This window comes from Artemia franciscana, chromosome 2 (assembly GCF_032884065.1).
Source record: "Artemia franciscana chromosome 2, ASM3288406v1, whole genome shotgun sequence".
Lineage (NCBI taxonomy): Eukaryota > Metazoa > Arthropoda > Branchiopoda > Anostraca > Artemiidae > Artemia > Artemia franciscana.
This window is the reverse complement of record NC_088864.1, coordinates 21,568,170-21,587,561: the sequence shown is the minus strand read 5'-3', so window position 1 is coordinate 21,587,561 and position 19,392 is coordinate 21,568,170. Positions and strand designations below refer to the sequence as shown.

At 36.6% G+C, this 19,392-nt stretch overlaps 1 protein-coding gene across 3 annotated transcripts in view; it reads left to right on the top strand.

Annotated features, from left to right (window-relative positions):
- Positions 1–808: 808 nt before the first annotated feature.
- The window catches only part of LOC136038628 (E3 ubiquitin-protein ligase goliath-like), a 92,716-nt gene continuing 74,132 nt past the window's right edge, over positions 809–19,392 (top strand). For 2 of the 3 annotated variants that reach the window (XM_065721877.1, XM_065721867.1), the window contains exon 1: positions 814–1,429. In XM_065721877.1, coding sequence (XP_065577949.1) covers positions 997–1,429 — 433 coding nt within the window. In that variant the 5' untranslated portion in view covers positions 814–996. Of the gene's footprint in view, positions 1,430–19,392 lie in introns of all 3 variants that reach the window. The other variant, XM_065721885.1, reaches the window with a different exon arrangement.

Here is a 19,392-nt window from a genome sequence, read left to right as displayed (position 1 = left end):
TCTTGGGGCTTTTCTTCGCCCTTCAGGGAGTTCGAAGTTTTAAATGGTGGACGCAGGGTACTTACGAGTATTCGAAATATAGAAAGAAAACAAATGAGCTTAGTCAATTAAAAGAATGGAAAATAACTATTTTTTTCAGGGGGTTAGACTTTTTCTTGATAAAAATTCATTGTATTTTCAGGGAAGTCAAATTATAAATAAAGATACTGTTATGCATAGAATTTTTTAAGGAGAGAGGGTTTTGACTGATTTTAGTGTAATTCATACAAGGTAAGTAGCATGTGCAATTTTTGTTGTTGTAGGGGGAGGGTTGATTTGTAAAAATTGTAGAAAAAGTCAATTATATGGAATATACAAACAGTTCAGAGATATTTTCCACGATTAATGGTATTTTATAGCGGCTGTACTCAGTACTATGAAAGGACCGTAATTGTTAGATATAAAGGCTGATGGAAAAAAGGTGACTATGAAGATTTTCCCTGTTTTATTAAATCAGTGTTCTGTGACAAACTAGAATTGTGTCCATTTTGAGGAAAGGACTTTTCCATCCCAAAGAAGTTTTTGTGAAAGTTTTCTCACTTTCATTTTACCGCCCCCCTAAGTTTTATTCTGAGAAGGTACCACTACGTCAGCAACTTCCTTTTTTCCAGAAACTTCGGTCAATAACAATACTATCTGGGGACTGATCGTGAATAATGTCAAAATGTAGCATATGCCGATAGACGAACAATACAGGCTAAAAATTTTAACAAAAACCTTATGCTAAGGCCATATACCCGTACCCGCTTAACGTAATTTTTCAGACTCAAATAGTTTTTGTGCTGAACGCAAGTTAAATACATTCGTTAGCGCATCTCTGAGAATGTCATGTTGTATATCTGGGAATCAGTGCTTTGACAAAGTGGTTTCTAAGATGAGGTTATAAGAGTTCATGCTATACTCCAGCTTGGTTGTTAGAAGCATAATCTCGGTTTGGAGTTTTTTTTTTTACAAAAGATGAAGACGCATTTTTTCTGCCTATTAGTTTATTGTGTTTTTTGGATCGATTGCATGGATAATCAAGTCCCAACTATTGATTGGACTTCAAATAGTGATGACTATATTATGGCCAATATGAATATAACTTATTGGGATGACAAGAATATGGTAACAATAACAGAGCGTGGTGAGCTGGCTAAATTTGGCACTGGAAAAATCGGTATTGCCAAGGGAAAATTATTTCATATTATAAATAATGGTACTGACTATGGATGTGAAAAGCGATTTAAAAATCATCCAGAAAATATAAACTGGGTTGCCTTGGTGCGGAGAGGCAAATGCTATTTTGATGAAAAAATTGAGGCGGCCTTTGCAAGTAATGCTTCAGCAGTTATTGTGTACAACAATCGGGATGACGGGCTTCAAAAAATGACCCTGAAAACAAGATTCCGTAAGTATTTGTTCTGATTGATTTAGGCTACGGTCTTTGAACTAAAGCATGAGGGTGATTTCTCTATGTATTTTGCATTCAAACATTGTTGCTCATAGCCGGATTTTAGAGGTTGTGGGAGGACACATAGACTTAGAGCACGGGAGGTCAAGACCCCTTCAGAACGAAACTTAGGAGGGGCTCAGTCTTCCGATGAAGCTCAGGACTATGCTCAGGAATTTCTGAACAGTTTCTTTTTAAATTGACCCCCCCCCTTCCTTGGGGGAATTCAAAATAAATTATGTCCATGTCTATGAAAAGGTTGCCTACTCGAGGATTTTTTTCTGGGTATTAAAAGTAAATATGGTATTCTTTTACTGAAGCATTCAGACTCTCATTGGAAGGGCGCGTATGTACTGAAAGAATCGCGAATGTTACGAAAAAGAAATTACATATTCAGCCTATATCAAAGTTTTAGGTAATATTTCAATGTACCACAAAAAAGGTATAGCAAAAAAAAGAACAATATTATTCGATTTTCGATTTATTGTTCTTTCTAAATGTAGTAATTGGTACTGTTATAATCGCTTTCCTGCCCCCCTACCCCTCAATGCTTAGACAAACTACTAGGCGATACAAGATTTTTTTTTCAAATTGGGATTATGAACCAATGAGTGTTAAGAACACGCCTGAGTGTTGGCCTCAAGCGGCTTGGTACTGCGGTGAGTTTTTAGTAGTATTAGTAGACAATTACGCAGGGAGGGGGACTCAGACTGGCCCCTTGATATCTTTTTTTTCAAATTTTGGGTACTCCTTATTCAAATTATCAATTTTTTCTTCATGGGCCCCGCGAGAAAAAATTATATGCACTTGTCTGCCCTAGGGCTATTTCTAGACGCTAGGAAAGGAGGGCTAGAACAAACTTTTATGAATTGGTGATTAAATTATTTGGAGAGAGCGTTGAATTGGGAGTCGAATGGTTGATTTATTTTTTGCTGTCTAATTTCTGTGCTACACTGGAGTTTTTACCAGATTTTTTGAAATGATTAAGCTTAAAAATACGTACGCTTTTATGGAAGTGTTCGGAGTTTCAGCGATTGACGTGCTTGCCGCAATGTTCTTAGATAATGGAGGAGGGGTTTATACCTTTGTGGGAGAAATTTTCCCTGAGTGAGAACCAGGGGCGGATCTAGAGTGAAATCCAGGGGTGGATCTAGGGGGTAATATGACAAGGGTACCACAATAAGCAAAATCTTGGGGTGGGGGTAATGTGACAAGGGTGCCAATAAGTAAAATCTTGGTGGGAATGTAACAAGGGTGCTAACAATCGATCAAATTGGCATATTTATTAAAAAAAAGTGTGGGAACCAGAAAAATTTTGGGGGGCCAGGGATTCCCTGTCCCCTGGATTTTTTTCTTGGAAAGAACAATGTGATTGCGAAAATAAAAATTGTTTAGATAGTTTTGAAAGTGGATAGCAATGGAGGGAAACATTATTGTCGGATTCAAAGAAACATGCAGCATATTACAAAGTAAGAATTTTATTGGTTTATGGTTTATTTTGCTTTTATATATTCCTAGACGCTGTATTTGGGGCCACCGGGAGATAGAGCTGAAGTACATTGTCAGAAAAGCGACCATAATATTTGTAAATAGTATAAAATAAGGAATCTAATGGTGCTACCTTTATTTGTCTAACATTTTTCCTTTTGGAGAGTGACCACTAAATTAGTGCATTAAAATTAGTGTGAACTAGTGAGGAAGTTACGTTTTGAATAAATAGTCTGTATCAGAATTTTTGCTTGTATACATCTATATCCACATTTTATTCGAAATTATGAGGTTTTCCAAGAGGAGCAAAATGTAGTCGCTTGCAGAGGTGTTTATTTTAGAGGAAGTCCAAATTTCGGGAGAAAGGGATAGATATATTGAAATAGCAAAAACATACGAATTAAAACAAAGTTGAAAGCTATTGAATAAATTGTAAAAGTCATGAGATATGGGGACCCACAGCCCAAAGTCGGGTTCTCACGCAAATGTCTGGTCTGCTGCTTCAAAGAGTTAAATGTAGGCTACATGTATACCTGGATAAAAAATTGTCATATTATCCTTTTTCTATTTTTTTTTTATATATGACATTCCTTTATTGGTCAATTCACAAAACAACAAATCAAATTAAATAAACATAGCCACTACTAGAAGATCAAATAACCTTTGTGTAGTGACTCAATTAATTAATTAATTCACATAATCCATAACACAAATAAATATATTAAAAAAAGAGAAAAAAAGACTAAACCCTCACAAGGGAGCTGCTCTCACCCTGCATCTTGACCAAGTAAGAAACTTTTTACCCTGTGATTTAAATGAAGGAACTTATTCAGAGCCCATAATGCTGTCCAGGAGGCTATTCCAGAGGGTTACACTTACTTGACGAAATACATGAAGTGATCTCACTGTATTTCTCACATACTAGCTTATCCGTATTCCTAGTATGATAAGAACGATAATCCTAATTAGTAGAAAAAATCCACAAAACAAGCTGGCGAGAGACTATTTAAACATCGGTATACACGTGTTAATAACTGGTGATCCCTTAACTGACCAACATTCAATATTTTAAAATGGGAATAACAAACAAGTGTTTCACTAAAATTAGCACATTCCCCCAAAAGACGAATTGCTTTATTCTGAATCGCCTGGATTCTGCTATAATTAGCATAAAAATTGCTTGCCCAAAGAGCACAACCATATGCAATATAAGGTTGGATAATCGTACCATAAATAATGTTTAAAACTGAAACCGGGAAAAATTAAGAAAACAACGAAGTAAATCTAGGCCTCTTGCTGCCTCGGACGATATAATTTCACTGTGTTTTTTCCAATTCAAATTATAATCCACAAAAAATCCTAAATACCTCATTTCAAAACCTTGATTAATAATAGTACCATCCAAGCAAATACCATCCAAAGAATTTATCACAAGACCGGTACGGCTAAAAATTGTTTTACTAACATTAACACTTAAAAAAACTGAGACTAGTAAATGTATTCAGGTACTGAAGGACATCATTTGCATGAACTGTGAGATCTAGAAGGTTCGCCTCTGCAATTGTTATTGCTGTGTTGTCTGCAAATGCTGTAAGAATCACACCAGGAAGATAAAATATTAACGTATTTACATATACTAGAAATAAAAGTGGTTCCAAAACACATCCTTGTGGAACTCCACAATTTACTCGTGATGTAGCGCTTGTAGTATCACTAATCACAACCCTTATTGATATTCCACGCAAATAGGATCTAAACCACCGAAGACAATTATCTTTGATACCCAAATCACTAAGTCCACACAGCAATAATTCAAAATCAACCGTATCGACAGCCTTTTTAAAATCAATAAAAATTGTTAACGGAATTTTACCACTTTCAAATGCAATATTGATATTATCAACCAAATGCTACATCGCATGACTTGTTGAGTGGCCCTTTCTAAATTCAAGCTGAGTATTGCATAGGAATCCTAAGGACTCAAGATATCTATATAGTCGCCCATGTATAGTTTTCTCAAAAAATTTTGAAAATAAAGGTCGGATTGATATTTGTCTCCATTTAGTCATCTCTTTGTTGTTTTCACCCTTGTGCAGTGGTATGACTCTTGCCTGCTTTACAGCATCTGGAAAATGTAATTTTATAATCTAATAATAAGGTTTAACTTCTCCAGAGTCATATCGTTACAAAACAACAGTTTGAACTGTAATCCTCCGCCTCCAAGGAAGAGTACCGTTACTATTCCCTGTTTGTTGCTACTAGAGCAGGTGTCATGGTGTTAATCATTGCTTGCTTCAACTCTGAAATAAGTTAATTGCAGGAGAAAAATATCGTAAAATCTAAGGGGGTAATGGCTGAAATATAACAATTTAGACTACAGATGGTAATCCTGTAGTAAGATTCCTCCTGTAAAAGGAAGATTATCCTAACAAAAGGTTAGTTCACGTTCAATTCCCTGTTCAATACTTTGCAAGTGCAATTATCCTCTCCAAATTAAAATTTTACTACCCTCAAATAGGGCCCGTTGTAGTAATAGGCTTTAGACAAAACCTCATAAGATAACGCTATAATAACACAACTTTTACGTTAAAATACGCAGAAAGTTTGTAGTTGGAAGTTTTTGTTTTGTAAATAGCCCAGGGCTATATCTAGCCCCATTAAGTAAGGGGCAATTTTCACGATAGGGGATATTATATTTTGAAACAGTTTTGGATGGAAAATTGAACTATACTGCTCTTTGGATATTATAGATTTCTGTTGTAGGAATCTTGCTGCATAATTATCCTAAGGATTTAACTATAATCAAACAGTTCGTAGCAACAACCTGTGAGTAAGGAGCGACACGGCGCAATAATTACCGAAACTCTAAAAAATGGAATTTTTTACCAATAAATACATCAAAAGAATTGGCTTTTCATGCTGATTCCAAACATATAAATTAAGTTCAGTATTCATTAAAATGTAAAACATTCATGAAGCTTAATGTTTTATCCATCAAAAGTTACGAGTCTGAGAAAATTTGTCGGGTTTTCTAAAAAGGAAGGAAACCACCTCCGAAAATTCAAGGGATCTAAATGAAATTCAAACCATCTGATTCAGCATAATAGAGAACCCTAATGTGCAGGTCTCAAGTTTTTATCTACAAAAAACGTGGAAATTTGTGTTTTTTGCAACAAGAAAGATCATAGATGCATATTTTTATGTGTTTATTTTTCACGTTGCGATCGTATTGAACCAATGGTCCTAGAAGGTCGGGCGAGGGATCATTGGAGAGTTCAAAAGTTTTTGTGCCCTTTTTAAGCGACCGAAAATATTCGGGGGGCACTAGCCCACCTCCGGTTCTAGGCATTTAACTTCCCCCCCCCCCGGTGATTACTCCTGGAAAATTCCCCCCAGGGAAATACTACAACCCTCCGATGAATATCCCCCCCGGAAAATACGCCCCCGAGGAAAATGACCCCTCGCGGAAAATACCCCCCGCCCATAAATATCCGGGAGGGGTATTTTCCGCAGGGCATATTTTCTGCAGGGGGCTGTTTTCCAGGGGAATGGGGTAACCCCACTCCAACGTCCCTTTTCCCCAACTACATCCGATAAAAAAAAATTTGAAAGCCATTTGATTCAGCATATTTGGTAAGGTCCAATAACTATACGCTTGGGAATACCGGTGACCCTCTATAGTCCCTGGGGAAGGGGCTCTTAGTTAAGCAATTTACCCAATGTTTAGATTTGCTATTGTGAAATACACCATTTTTTGTGGGGGGTTCTGTTGAGGGATCCTCTACGGGGGAAATTTTCCTTTTAGAGGAAAGTTTGCGGGGGGAATTTCACATTGGCAGAGGGAAGGGGATTTCCTGAATGATTTGAAAAATGGTCAGAAATTTAATGAAAAAACGAGCATTTTCGACTAAAAGTAAGGAGCAACATTAACCTTTAAAAAACTGAAAGTGTTCCGTCTATAAGGGGGATTTCCCCTTTCTCAGTTCTCGCTCTTTACGTTATAGTTTGATTTTTTGTTACAAATATTTAAGAAAGGTTATTCAAATACAAAGGCGGTTGAATTTGAGTGAGAAGTGTTTTATTGTCAAAGACTTTAGTGCAAAGACTGAGAAGCGTGGAAGGGGCGGTCTTGCCTATACGGAAAATTCTGTTCGTTTTAAGTTTTAACGTTACGCCTTACTTTTTTTATTTGATTACAAAGATGGCAAAAAATCTAATCACCCTTGTATCTTATGTACATTCACCCTTGTACAATGACCCCTTGTACTTTCACCTCATGTACAATCACCCTTGTACAGAGGATAATGGAAACCCTTGCCTGCAAGCTTTTTTTTTGTTCGTCTTATATAGAGTCGGGGATTATTGAAAGTGAAAAGTTTACAAAAAAGAAAAGTTTGGAGAACCCTACTAGCCAGTAAAATAGAAAAAAGTTTGAAATCTGGGCGAAATTTCGATCTTGTAACTGTTAACGATTAGGACGGAAAAAGCCGTTAGTACACGGATCCTAGTCACACAGGGAAGAATGTATGGGGGGGGGTTACAGTGGAGTGAATTCAAGAACAATGTAGATGGGACAAAATATATTCCCCAAATCTACACGGGGGGAGGGGTATTTTTTCTTTTTTCAATATTTTCCAATGAAAATACCGAAAAGATATTTCAATATAAATACTCCCAAAGAAGGTATTTTCAAAATCTAGGAGAAGGGGGGCAAGTTTGTCGTTGTTCTCAACTTTTCAAATGAAAGAACCAAAAAGTCTTTTTTTTATGAAAATACCTCCAATTTTTTTTTTAAAATCTCGGTGGGCAAAAATATAAGGGGAGCATGCGCCCCCTTTGACGCCACTAAGGAAATAATAAAAGGAATTTGTTTTATAACTCGAATAAGAAGTGACCGAGAATTTGGAAAATTTTTGGATTTTGGGGAAGGAATCAAGTCCTGATTCCTCGTCACCTACGTGACTGGTCTCTTCATTTTAGAATGCTTATTTAGCTTGTCAATATGGATCAGTAACCCATTTGATAGAAAGGGTTAAAAGTCGCTAAAGACCCACTTTTCTAATTATCAGCATTTAAGTGACATAAGTCTGATCCTATCAGTTTATTTACTCTGTTGACTGTTGAATCACCTCCTTTTTATTCTGTAATAAGAAAAGAATAAAAGGCCATTTACCTTTATTCAGGTTGATTGCATTGACTTTTAATCAGCTCCTTCTGGATGATTATCTCGCTTGTCACGTTCTTATCAGTGATTATGGGTTATCTTAAACATGAATGTTAGTACCTCAATCAGAATAAATGATATTGTGTGCTGTTTCATTTGACCGACTTTTGAATTCAGCGGCACATCAAAACACTGCAGAGGTTGAAGAGGGAGGAGGCAACGAAAAATGTAAAAGTATGCTACATACTATATATATATATATATATATATATATATATATATATATATATATATATATATATATATATATATATATATATATATATATATATGGAGACGTTAATTTAAAGATTTCAAGTAGTACCTCATCATTTCTACCATTAAACAAATTTTTCCTTATATTGTCGAATCATTGCACATAGAAAGAAAATAGCCCAATCCATCCCCCAAAATTCTGCATAGTGGGTAAATTCGTAGTCTATTTGGGGTCTATTGGGATCCTTCCAATTTGTTACAAGTGGTAGGTAATTAGCTCGCACCTTAATCTAAATTCTTGTTTAATTATTATGTAAATATAACTTGAAATGATATTCTTCACCTAGACTGTCATTAGTATTTCTACAAAAGAATAAACTAGTCGAAGCACTTGCCCCAGTACCCCAATGTGGAAACTCTTGGTCTTCTAACCTAGTCATGAAATCTCTAAGAAAAACATTCTCACTTTCTTCGGGAGTTTTGATCAGAGCCCTTCCTTGGGGTTGTGGTTATCGGGGGAAAATTAATTACAGCGCCCCCCTCCCGACTCAAATATAAACATAAAAGCCGAATCATAGTGAAAATTTGAATTAAAATGGGAAACCCTCCAGCCGCGAGGCAACCCCTACCCTTTGAACGGCTCTGGTCTTGATATGCTAGATATTGGACCCCAAAAATGCACCTTTTGAATCTTCAGACCAGTCACTAAAAATATTCATAACTCCTCCCTATGAGAATGGCTCAGGTGAGCCTAGACTGATGCCCATATTATTAAAACTTAAGTGGAAGGGTATATATGATATTTTTTATGATATTTTTTTTGGAGCTAGTCATCTTGCTTTCATCATCCATTCTGCTAACTATGCATCTCGACTGGGTTCCTACCATATTCTTTTTATATTTATGGTACGGATATTACTGTGAAGCTCATTAGTTACCAGGTTTTTACTCGTGCAAAAACGTTACATACGGAACAACTTTGCTGAAGAGAGTAGAAGCAGATATTTTGAAAATAACTTGTCAAACAGTTCGTGGTAACGAACTGTAAGTAAGGAGTGACCCGGCTCAATAGTAATCGACACTCTAAACAAACGGAATTTCGATGCCAATAAATACATCAGAAGAATTGGATTTTTATGCTGATTTTGGATATATAAGCTTCATCAAGTTTAGTCCTACCCATCAAAAGTTACGAGCCTGAGAAAATTTGCCTTATTTTCGAAAAAAGGGGGAAACATCCCCAAAAAGTCTTAGAATCTCAATGAAAATCACACCATAAGATTTAGTGTATCAGAGAACCCCACTTTAGACGTTTCAAGCTCCTATCTTCACAAACGTGGAATTTGTATTTTTCGCCAGAATAAAGATCACGGATGCGTGTTTATTTGTTATGGCACTTGGTATTGCCCAAGTGACATATAGCAATCGCAAATTCTGTCGGTCTATCTGTCGGTTCTGGTTTTGCTACTTTAGGCACTTCCAGGTAAGCTAGGACGATGAAATTTGGCAGACGTATCAGAGACCGAACAAGATTAAATTAGAAATAGTCGTTTTCCCGATTTGACCATCTGGGGGGGGGAGTGGGGGCCGGTTAATTCGGAAAATTAGAAAAAATGAGGTATTTTTAACTTACGAACGGTTGATCAGATCTTAATAAAATTTGATGTTTGGAAGGATATCGTGTCTCAGAGTGGTTATTTTAAATCCAGACCGGATCTGGTGACACTGGGGGGAGTTTGGAGGGGGAAACCTCAAATCTTGGAAAACACTTGGAGTGGAGGGATCGGGATGAAACTTGGCAGGAAAAATAAGCACAAGTCCTAGATACATGGTTGACATAATCGGGACGGATCCGTTCTCTTTGGGGCAATTTGGGGGGGGGGGCTTATTCTGAAAAATTAGAAAAAATGACTTACGAAGCAGTGATCGGATCTTCATGAAACTTCATATTTAGAAGGACTTCGTAACTCAGATCTCTTATTTTAAATCTCAACCGGATCCAGCGTCATTGGAAGGGCATTTGGGGGGAGGCGGAAATCTTAGAAAATACTTAAAGCGGAGAGATCAGGATGAAACGGGATGGGAAGAATAAAAACCTGTCTAAGATATGTGACTGACATAACCGGACCCGATCTGCTCTCTTTCGTGGAGTTTGGGGGGGGGGGGGGGTAATTCGGAAAAAATCAGGTATTTGTAACTTACGAACGGGTGACCAGACCTTAATGAGATTTGATATTTAGAGGGATCTTGTGCTTTAAAGGTCTAATTTTAAATTCCGACCAGATCCTGTGACATTGGGGGGGAGTTGGAGGGGGAAACTGGAATTCTTGGAAAATGTTAGAATTGGGGTATTTTTATCTAACGAATAGGTGATCAGATCTTAATGGAACTTGATATATATAGAAGGATCTTATGTCTCAGATGCTCCATTTTCGAAATCCTGAAATCTTGAAGAACAGGAATCTTGGAAAACGCTTAGAGTGGAGAGATCGGGATGAAACTTGATGGGAAGAATAAGCACAAGTTCTAGATACGTTATTGACATAATTATTTGACATAATACGTTAATTGGCATAATAAATGGAGGAGCTGGGGGTGTTAATTTGGAAAAATTAAAAAAATTGAGGTATTTTTAACATAAGAACGGGTGACCGGATCTTAATGAAATTTGATATTTAGAAGGAATTCATGTCTCAGAGCTCTTATTTCAAATCCCGACCAGATCTGTTGACATTGGCAGGAGTTGGAGAGGGAAATCTTGGAAAACGCTTGGAGTGGAGGAATCGGTATGAAGCTTGGTGGATAGAATAAGCAAATGTCCTTGATACGTGATTGACGTAACCGTACTGGATTCGCTCTCTTTGGGGGAGTTGGGGGGAGGGGTTCAGTGATTTGGCGAGTTTGGTGCTTCTGGACGTGCTAGGACGATGGAAATTGGTAGACGTGTCAGGGAGCTGCACAAATTGACTTGATAAAGTCGTTTTCTCAGATTCGACCATCTGGGGGGCTAAAGGGAGAGGAAAAAAAAAAAAATGAGGTATTTATAACTTACGAGTGGGTGATCGGATCTTAATGGATTTTGATATTTAGAAGGACATCGTGACTGAGAGTTCTTATTTTGAATCCTGACCGGCATTAAGCCTCTGATTTTCCTTTTAAATCAATCTATTGATTCTTAGAATTTTGTTAGAGCTCATACCGTATGAGCTCTTGGCTCTTAGCTCTTCTTGCCTTTTCACAAGTGCCATATGAGCTCTTAGCTCTTGTTTTTTTGTTTTTTTTTTCCTGGGGTGATAGTATTGATCCAGTGGTCCTAGAGTTTCATGAGAGGGCTCATTTGAACGAAAATTAAATGTAAGCTACGGGATCAAAATTTTGAAATAACCATTTTGTTCAACATAGTCAAAATATCTAATAACTATGTCTTTGAGGATGACTTAATACCCCAAAGTCTCCGGGGGAAGGGCTGCAAGTTATGATCTTGTGATTATGAGTTATGATTTTTCCTGTGGGGGGTGGGGGATTGGATTCTGTGGGAGGATCTCTCCATGGAGACATTTTTAATGGGGGAAGATAATTTCTATGAAGGGGGCTGGATATCCGAGCATTATTTAAGAAACGATCAGAAATAAATTTAAAAAAGCAAGTTTTTTCAACTGAAAGTAAGGAGTAACATTAAAACTTAAAACGAACAGGAATTGTTACGTATATGAGGGAGTTCTTCCCCTCGTCAATGCCTCGCTGTTTACGCTAAGGTATGTTTAGTAATTTCAAATGAGCTATTTATTCTAATTTAACGGCATTTGTGATTCAGGGGTCATTCTTAAAGAACAGGAACAAAATTCGAACTTTTAGCGTAAAGAGCGAGGTATTAAAGAGGGGGCGAACTCCCTCATATTACGTATGTGAGGAAGTTTGTCTCCTCGTCAATATCTCGCTCTTTACGCTAACGTTCGAATTTTGTAAAATAATGGCCGATATAAGCAGTAATTTGCTTGTGTTATTTTCCGGCCAGTCTTAGCATTTAATTTTACCTTAAGCAGCTTCATAACTATGATTTTTATATGATAATAAACCAAAGATATTTTATGTTTTCTGCTTGTGCTTGTTGTTAAAAAAAAGCAAGTTTTTTTCCAACTGAAAGCAAGGATCGTTAAAACTTCAAACGAACATAAATTATTGCGTATATTTAAAGATTTTTTCTTTTGTTCATTTCAGTCATTTGAGAATAGCTCAGCTTGTGACTCTCATTTTCACAAAAATAATTTCCACCTCTTTGGCCGTTTTGTTTCTTTGACTCTTTCTCACAACTCTGCTTTTTGAAACAATAAAAACTTTAGCATGGTATCAAACAGTTCGTGGTAACGAACTGTAGTAAGGAGCGACCCGACTCAATAGTAACCGAAACTCTAAAAAATAGAATTTTGATACCAATAGTTACATCAAAAGAATCGCATTTTAATCCTGAATTCAAATATATAAGTTTCATCAAGTTTAGTTTAACTGATCAAAAGTTACGAGCCTGAGAAAATTTGCCTCATTTTCGAAAATAGGCGGAAACACCCTCTAAAATTCATACAATCTTAACAAAAATCACACCATCAGATTCAGCGTATTAGAGAACCTTATTGTATAAGTTTCAAGCTCCTATCTATAAAAATGTGCAATTTCGCATTTTTTGCCAGAATACAGATCACGGACGCGTGTTTATTTGTTTGTTTTTTTGTTTTTTCCCCAGGGGTGATCGTATCGACCCAGTGGTCCTAGAATCTTGCGAGAGGGCTCATTTTAACGGAAATGAAGAGTTCTAGTGCCCAATTCAAGTGACCAAAAAATTGGAGGGAACCTAGGCCCCCTCCCACGCCAATTATTTTCCCAAAGTCACCGGATCAAAATTGTGGGATAGCCATTTTATTCACCGTAGTCGAAAAACCTTATAACTATGTCTTTAGGGGCGACTTACTCCCCCACAGTCCCCGTGGGAGGGGCTACAAGTTACAAACTTTGACCAGTGCTATATAGTAATGGTTATTGGGAAGTGTACAGACATTTTCAGGGAGATTTTTTGGTTGGGGGAGCGGTTGAGAAGAGGGGGATATGTTGGGGGAACTTTCCATCGAGGAATTTTTCATGGGGGAAGAAAATTTCCATTAAGGGAGCGCGGAATTTTCTAGCATTATTGAAAAAAAAAACAATGAAGATATAAATATGAAAAAGTTTTTTCAGCTGGAAGTAAGGAGCAGCATTAAAACTTAAAACGAACAGAAATTATTACGCATATGAAGGGCTCACCTCCTCCTAATACCTCGCTCTTTACGCTAAAGTATTTTTACAAATTTCAACTATTTATTCTACGGCTTTTGTGATTCAGGGGTCATTCTTAATGAACCGGGACAAAATTTAAGCTTTAGTGTAAAGAGTGAGGTACTAACGAGGGGGTGAACCCCTTCATACATGTAATAAAAACATGAGAATACAAAAGTTCGTTACGTAGGCTAATTTATAAGTTACGTATGTCTTTTACTAATAAAAACATTTGTAAAAAATTAAAAGTTCTAGTTGCCTTTTAAGTAACCAAAATATCGAAGGGCAACTAGGCTTCCTCCCCCGATTTTTTTTTTCTCAAAATCATTCGATCAAAACTATGAGAAAGCCATTTAGCAAAAAAAATAAATATGCGAATTTCGTTTTAATTATTCCTCTGTGGAGAGCCAAAATCAAAACATGCATTGATTCAAAAACGTTCAGAAATTAAATAAAAAAAACAAGTTTTTTTTAACTGAAAGTAAGGAGCGACATTAAAACTTAATACGAACAGAAATTACTTCGTATATGAAAGGGGCTGCTTCCTCATCAACGCCCCCCTCTTTACGCTAAAGTTTTTTACTGTTTTAAAAAGAATAGTTGATAGAAAGAGTCGAACTTAAGCGTAAAGAGCGGGGCGTTGATGAGGAAGCAGTCCCTTCCCCCACTCAGTCGCAATTTTGGCTTTTGTCCCTCCGAATACAATCCGGCTATGTCCATAATCAGGTTGTTATTTGTTTTGAACATCCTCTAAAATATAGCCTTGACTTTGGCAGTGGTGTTAAAAAGTAGCAGATGGCTAAAATGTTATTCACAGCTATGCCTTCTTTGCGGTTAATTTAATGTTAGCCATAATGAAAGATGGGTTTGACGAAGTGTGACACTTATTATGCAATCAGAAAAGACACAAAACCTCTAATCTCCGTCTTTTTTCAGAAATGAAAAAGGATTGGAGTTTATATTTCAGTTAGTAAGATAAAGCTTTGTTTTAAAACTGGCTCATGGCCAAATTTGTATTTCTTATAAACAAAAAATAAATGTTGGAAAAAATGAGTTGCAAAATGGGCATAGATCTTGACAATTAAGTCGTCAGAAAGTTTAAAATCAAGACGAATAAAAACTAAGAAATATATAATAAACTTAGTAGGTCAGTCAAAAATTAAAACTAACTTAAAGTGTTAAATGTATAAGAACTTAACAACACAAATTTAATCATCTAAAAAAATTTATTGAAGCAGCGGAATAAAATCAAACGAAAATCTTTCATCGAGTTTACCATTTTTGATTTGGCACCTCTTCAGAGGATCCAGACCAGAGTAAGACTTACAGGGTTGTGTGTTGTGTAGTAACGCCAAACACTAGCTATGTCTACAGTTTAATACTATTTTTGGACCCACACTCAACCACCCTCCTCTAGGATAGCGGTATCAAGTCAAAAAATTTAAGTGGAGGATTGGGGAAGGGGTAAAATGATTTTTCGAAATCTAGAGGGAGTTTTTTTCCAAGGAAAATACAAAAAAAGTGTTTTAAATGAAAATGCAGCCCCACCCCCCTAAAACAGCTATTTTTGAAAATACTTTTTTTCAGGAGTCGTCTTTTCTTCCAATAGCTTCTTAGGGGAAAACGCCCCTTGCCACCACTCTTCCAATTGACGCCACGGTCATGAAAAGATTTCTCTCTTAATGCCACCATTTGTGAGAACGACTGAACATAGAGAAGCTTGTAGGCAGAATAGGTTAGCTACACAAATCACTGTTTGCATGAAAAAGAAACGTTTCTTTAGAAAACGTAACTTAGAATAGTTTCTTAGGGGAAAACGCCCCTTGCCACCACTCTTCTAATTGACGCCATGGTTATGAAAAGATTTCTCTCTTAATGTCATCATTTTTAAAAACGACTGGACATAGAGAAGCTTGTAGGCAGAATAGGTTAGCTACACAAATCACTGTTTGCATGAAAAAGAAAACGTGTACGGGAGTACTTCGAGGGGACGTCCATTTCAAAAATCATGTACATCAGGTGGCGTTCACTAAGCATGGTTGGAGTGTGCCAAGTGTGGCAGAAAAGTGTGACACGTGGCGTTCTGAGATGTGAACCAGGTGGTGGAGAGTGGGCACTCCCTCGGGGTACTTGAAGCAGAGTCGGTTCAGTGCTGCACATCTATTCAGAACTATATCCGTGGGTGGGATATTCTGTCTTAAGCCATCTATTGATTCTTTCAAGTGGAGGATCAGCAATTGCATAAGTCTAAATGATAAAACTGGGTAAAGGACTAGCGGCAAATCAGGCAACCACATTTTTTCCGCGTGTCCACAAATATTTTATATACAAAACACAGGAAATAAATGAAAATCACAAGAGAATTAGTTTTGCAGTTTATAAAAACTATTTTGTTGTAGAGGAGCCATTCTCTTTACCATTTCCTTGTTCATCAATCAAGTAGGCTAATTTTTAATATTTGCTTAGTTGGGTTGTTCCTTTTTTTTACTACTATGCTGCAGAGAAGTCTAAGCATGACTTAGATCAGCGCAAAAAGAAAAAAAAAATTTGAAGCAGGCATGTACCTAGTAAATATATTTCTTAGGAAACCAGAAATTTATAGGGGAGGGGCATGTAAAAAAGTAAAAAGACAAGCTACTGGAAAATATTGGACATTATAGGTTGAATAGTAACAACCTTGAGATTTCGAAGGTGCAGGGTCTGAACAGTCCAGCCTGAGTTTTTGCCTGGGGTGAAATTAATGAATTTTATTTTAAAATATAGAATAAATTCCAAGGTTGAAAAAGATCGGCTAGGAAAGCAAATTCCAAATTAATTTTTATCAACAGTGATTTTTTATTAACTATGATGCACTGGTGACTCACGAGCGTATACTGTTCTTTTTTGGGAAGGGGGAGGGGAAATAAAAAAAAGTAAATTGCGTGAGGAATATAAGAAATTATAGGAAAAGTCCTAATACCTCGGATTTTCTTGGTGCTTAATAGCAACTTCGATGCCCCCCTTCCCACGTACCTACTGAACGTGACTGCTTGGCAAGACATAAAAATTCTAAGAGGGCTTTCACAAAATGAAGGCATCTGAATAGTCCCAAATCTGTAAATTTCATTCCCCCAAATCTTATTTCTTAAAATTGTATTTCCTGCGTTTAATACATGTCTCAATGTATCCCCCTCCCTCCCCGAGTACCAAAATAAAAAAATCTACGCAATTCGACATTTAATTTTGCGAAAAAGTCCATGGAAGCTGTCTTGTCTAGAGACAATGTTTTTTTTTTTATTTTATAAAATCTCCTCTCGGAAACTACAAACTCAATTTACTAGAATTAAAAAAAATAATTATATATCACAAAAATATCTTGAAGCTGTTCTTGCCCTGCCAATGAGTCTGGTAATTCTAGGACGGAAATCCAAAATGGAAAGGGGTGGGTGTGCTCTGGAATTTGATTCAGGTGCCAGGACTCCTGGTACCTGAGTCTAAGCCACCTGGTCTAAGAGGTTGTCGAGGATCTTATCAAAGATTTCAATCTCACCCTCAGTTGGGTTCTAAAATATATTTAGAGAATGCCATGCATATGGGAAGCTTACGGTTAAACGTATTTCCACGGAAAACTTGAGTTTCAGACGCAAGGTGAGACTGGAAACGGGGACGTCGTTTGTAAGGGGGAAATAATTTGGAGAAAAAATATTGTATAGTCCATTTCCCTTGACTATCCGGATATGGATTTACGCTTTTACGCATCCTTACACATATGATTTTATCGTATTTGCCTTGATAAACGATAATCTCATGATCATGAAGTCCTGATTGTAAATGAATTAATCTAATAGACGGCAATTTTAATGTTATATTTAGAGAAAAAAGATAATTTTATTCTATTATAAGAACTTTAAGAGTTGGAATTTTAAGATATTTTCGGGTATCGGAGATACCTTAGAATTTGAGGATGACCCTTTTTTGTTGAAACAGCTTAAAAAACTTTTAGTTAGTCGATTATCATCACGTTGAATTTCAGTTTTTAATTGTTTATTCTTTTAATAGTCTTAAATTATTTATTTGTTATATTTAGTTCCTTATGTTGCATTTTTCTAATTGATGTTTCTTTTTCATTGTGAAAATCAAAAAATCAACCTTACATCCAGCCAAATATGGTTAAATACAACAGCGCCTTCTAGCAGACCACTTTATGACAAAAATTTAGGGACATTCCCCTATTCCTCCTGTGCAGAGATCACATCGGGTCCGGATCCATAAAATCACCTCTTATCAATTTTTTCCTATCAAATTCATCCTATTACCTCCCACAAATTTTGGTCAATATCCGACCATCCTTTTCGGGGTATGTCCTCATGACATCAGCTATGGGCCCCCTTCCTCCTAAATAACCTGAAAACACAAAATTCCAAACCGGAAGAATTAATGCTTACTTCCCCACGACGTTTGCTATGGTAACGCAGAAAATTGATCTCTGCTTGGCAATATGGGGCCGAGGTATCGATAGTCTTGGCGAAAGGCTGGCTGTTTGTTCCGGTAAGAAAAAAGACCCGACAAATGAAACGTAGATAATTGTTGATATCTTATGCACGTCAATGGCTCTGAAGGATCTTTCTTCTTCCATTTTATCCGCAATATTTGAATGAAATCTGGTAACCCTATGCGCTATTTTTTGTGATGACAAGAATTTATTGCCCTCTTTTCCTTTCCGTCCCCTCTAGAGATTGACTTGGATTCTTATCCGGCAAAAGTATAACTAGTAGAGTAGTAGCTCTTATTCCTTACTTGGTTTGGTGCAGATTCGGCTTTCTTTTCTGGCTTATGCCCAAAGGGTAAGAACTTAGCCCCCCTAAATCCCTAAGAGATTTCGAATTGCGTCCTAACAACACAAAGGCACTACAATGGAATTCAGACTTTTATTTCCTATCAGATTTAATTGTGGTGTGACAACCCTTCCTTGTAGATATGCAAGTAACAAGACTGGAATCACCATCCTTCCCCCAACTCATGAGTCAGACAGCTGCTATACTAGTTTTAGTCTACTTAGGGTCCCAAGCCCCTAAATGCAAACTAAATTTTAGAAAATGGGATCGAAATCGAAAATTTCCGTAACAAAAAATTCAGGTTTTGGGATTCTAGATTGGATTTTCCAGAATTATTTTTTAGAAACCGAGTAGAAATACAAAAATTTCCATCTCAAGACTCGAAAGGATACTTTCAGGTTTTATACGAGTTTGGCACTAAATAGTCTTTAGTTTACTAGTCTTACCTAAGAAGTTTACTTTTGAGTTAGGACAACGTTATTTTCTTCAATTTCAGAGTGAGCGAAGCTGGGACAGTTTTGTTTTTGTTCATTCTATTTAATTTTACTCAACCCTTTAAACAAAACGATTCGTTTAATCGACAAAAACATAACAGGTGTTGGTCTTAAAAGAACAACATGAATTATGAACAATATATACGATCCAAGGTTACCCTCAGTGAGGCCTAAATAATATTCCTCTTAATACATTTTCTCTTTGCCTTCCTTTATTGTCCTGAATTTTAATCAATTACGACTAAGCATATTTTAATTTCACTCTCAATGGATAGTTTCGTCGCATTAATTTGCATTTGCGTTGTAATGGTCTTAACGTCGAGGAAGGTAAAAAAAATGTCTTATAAGAAATATAGTGTCATATTCTTCATGTGATCTTGACATCCGTGTTTAAAGACCTGT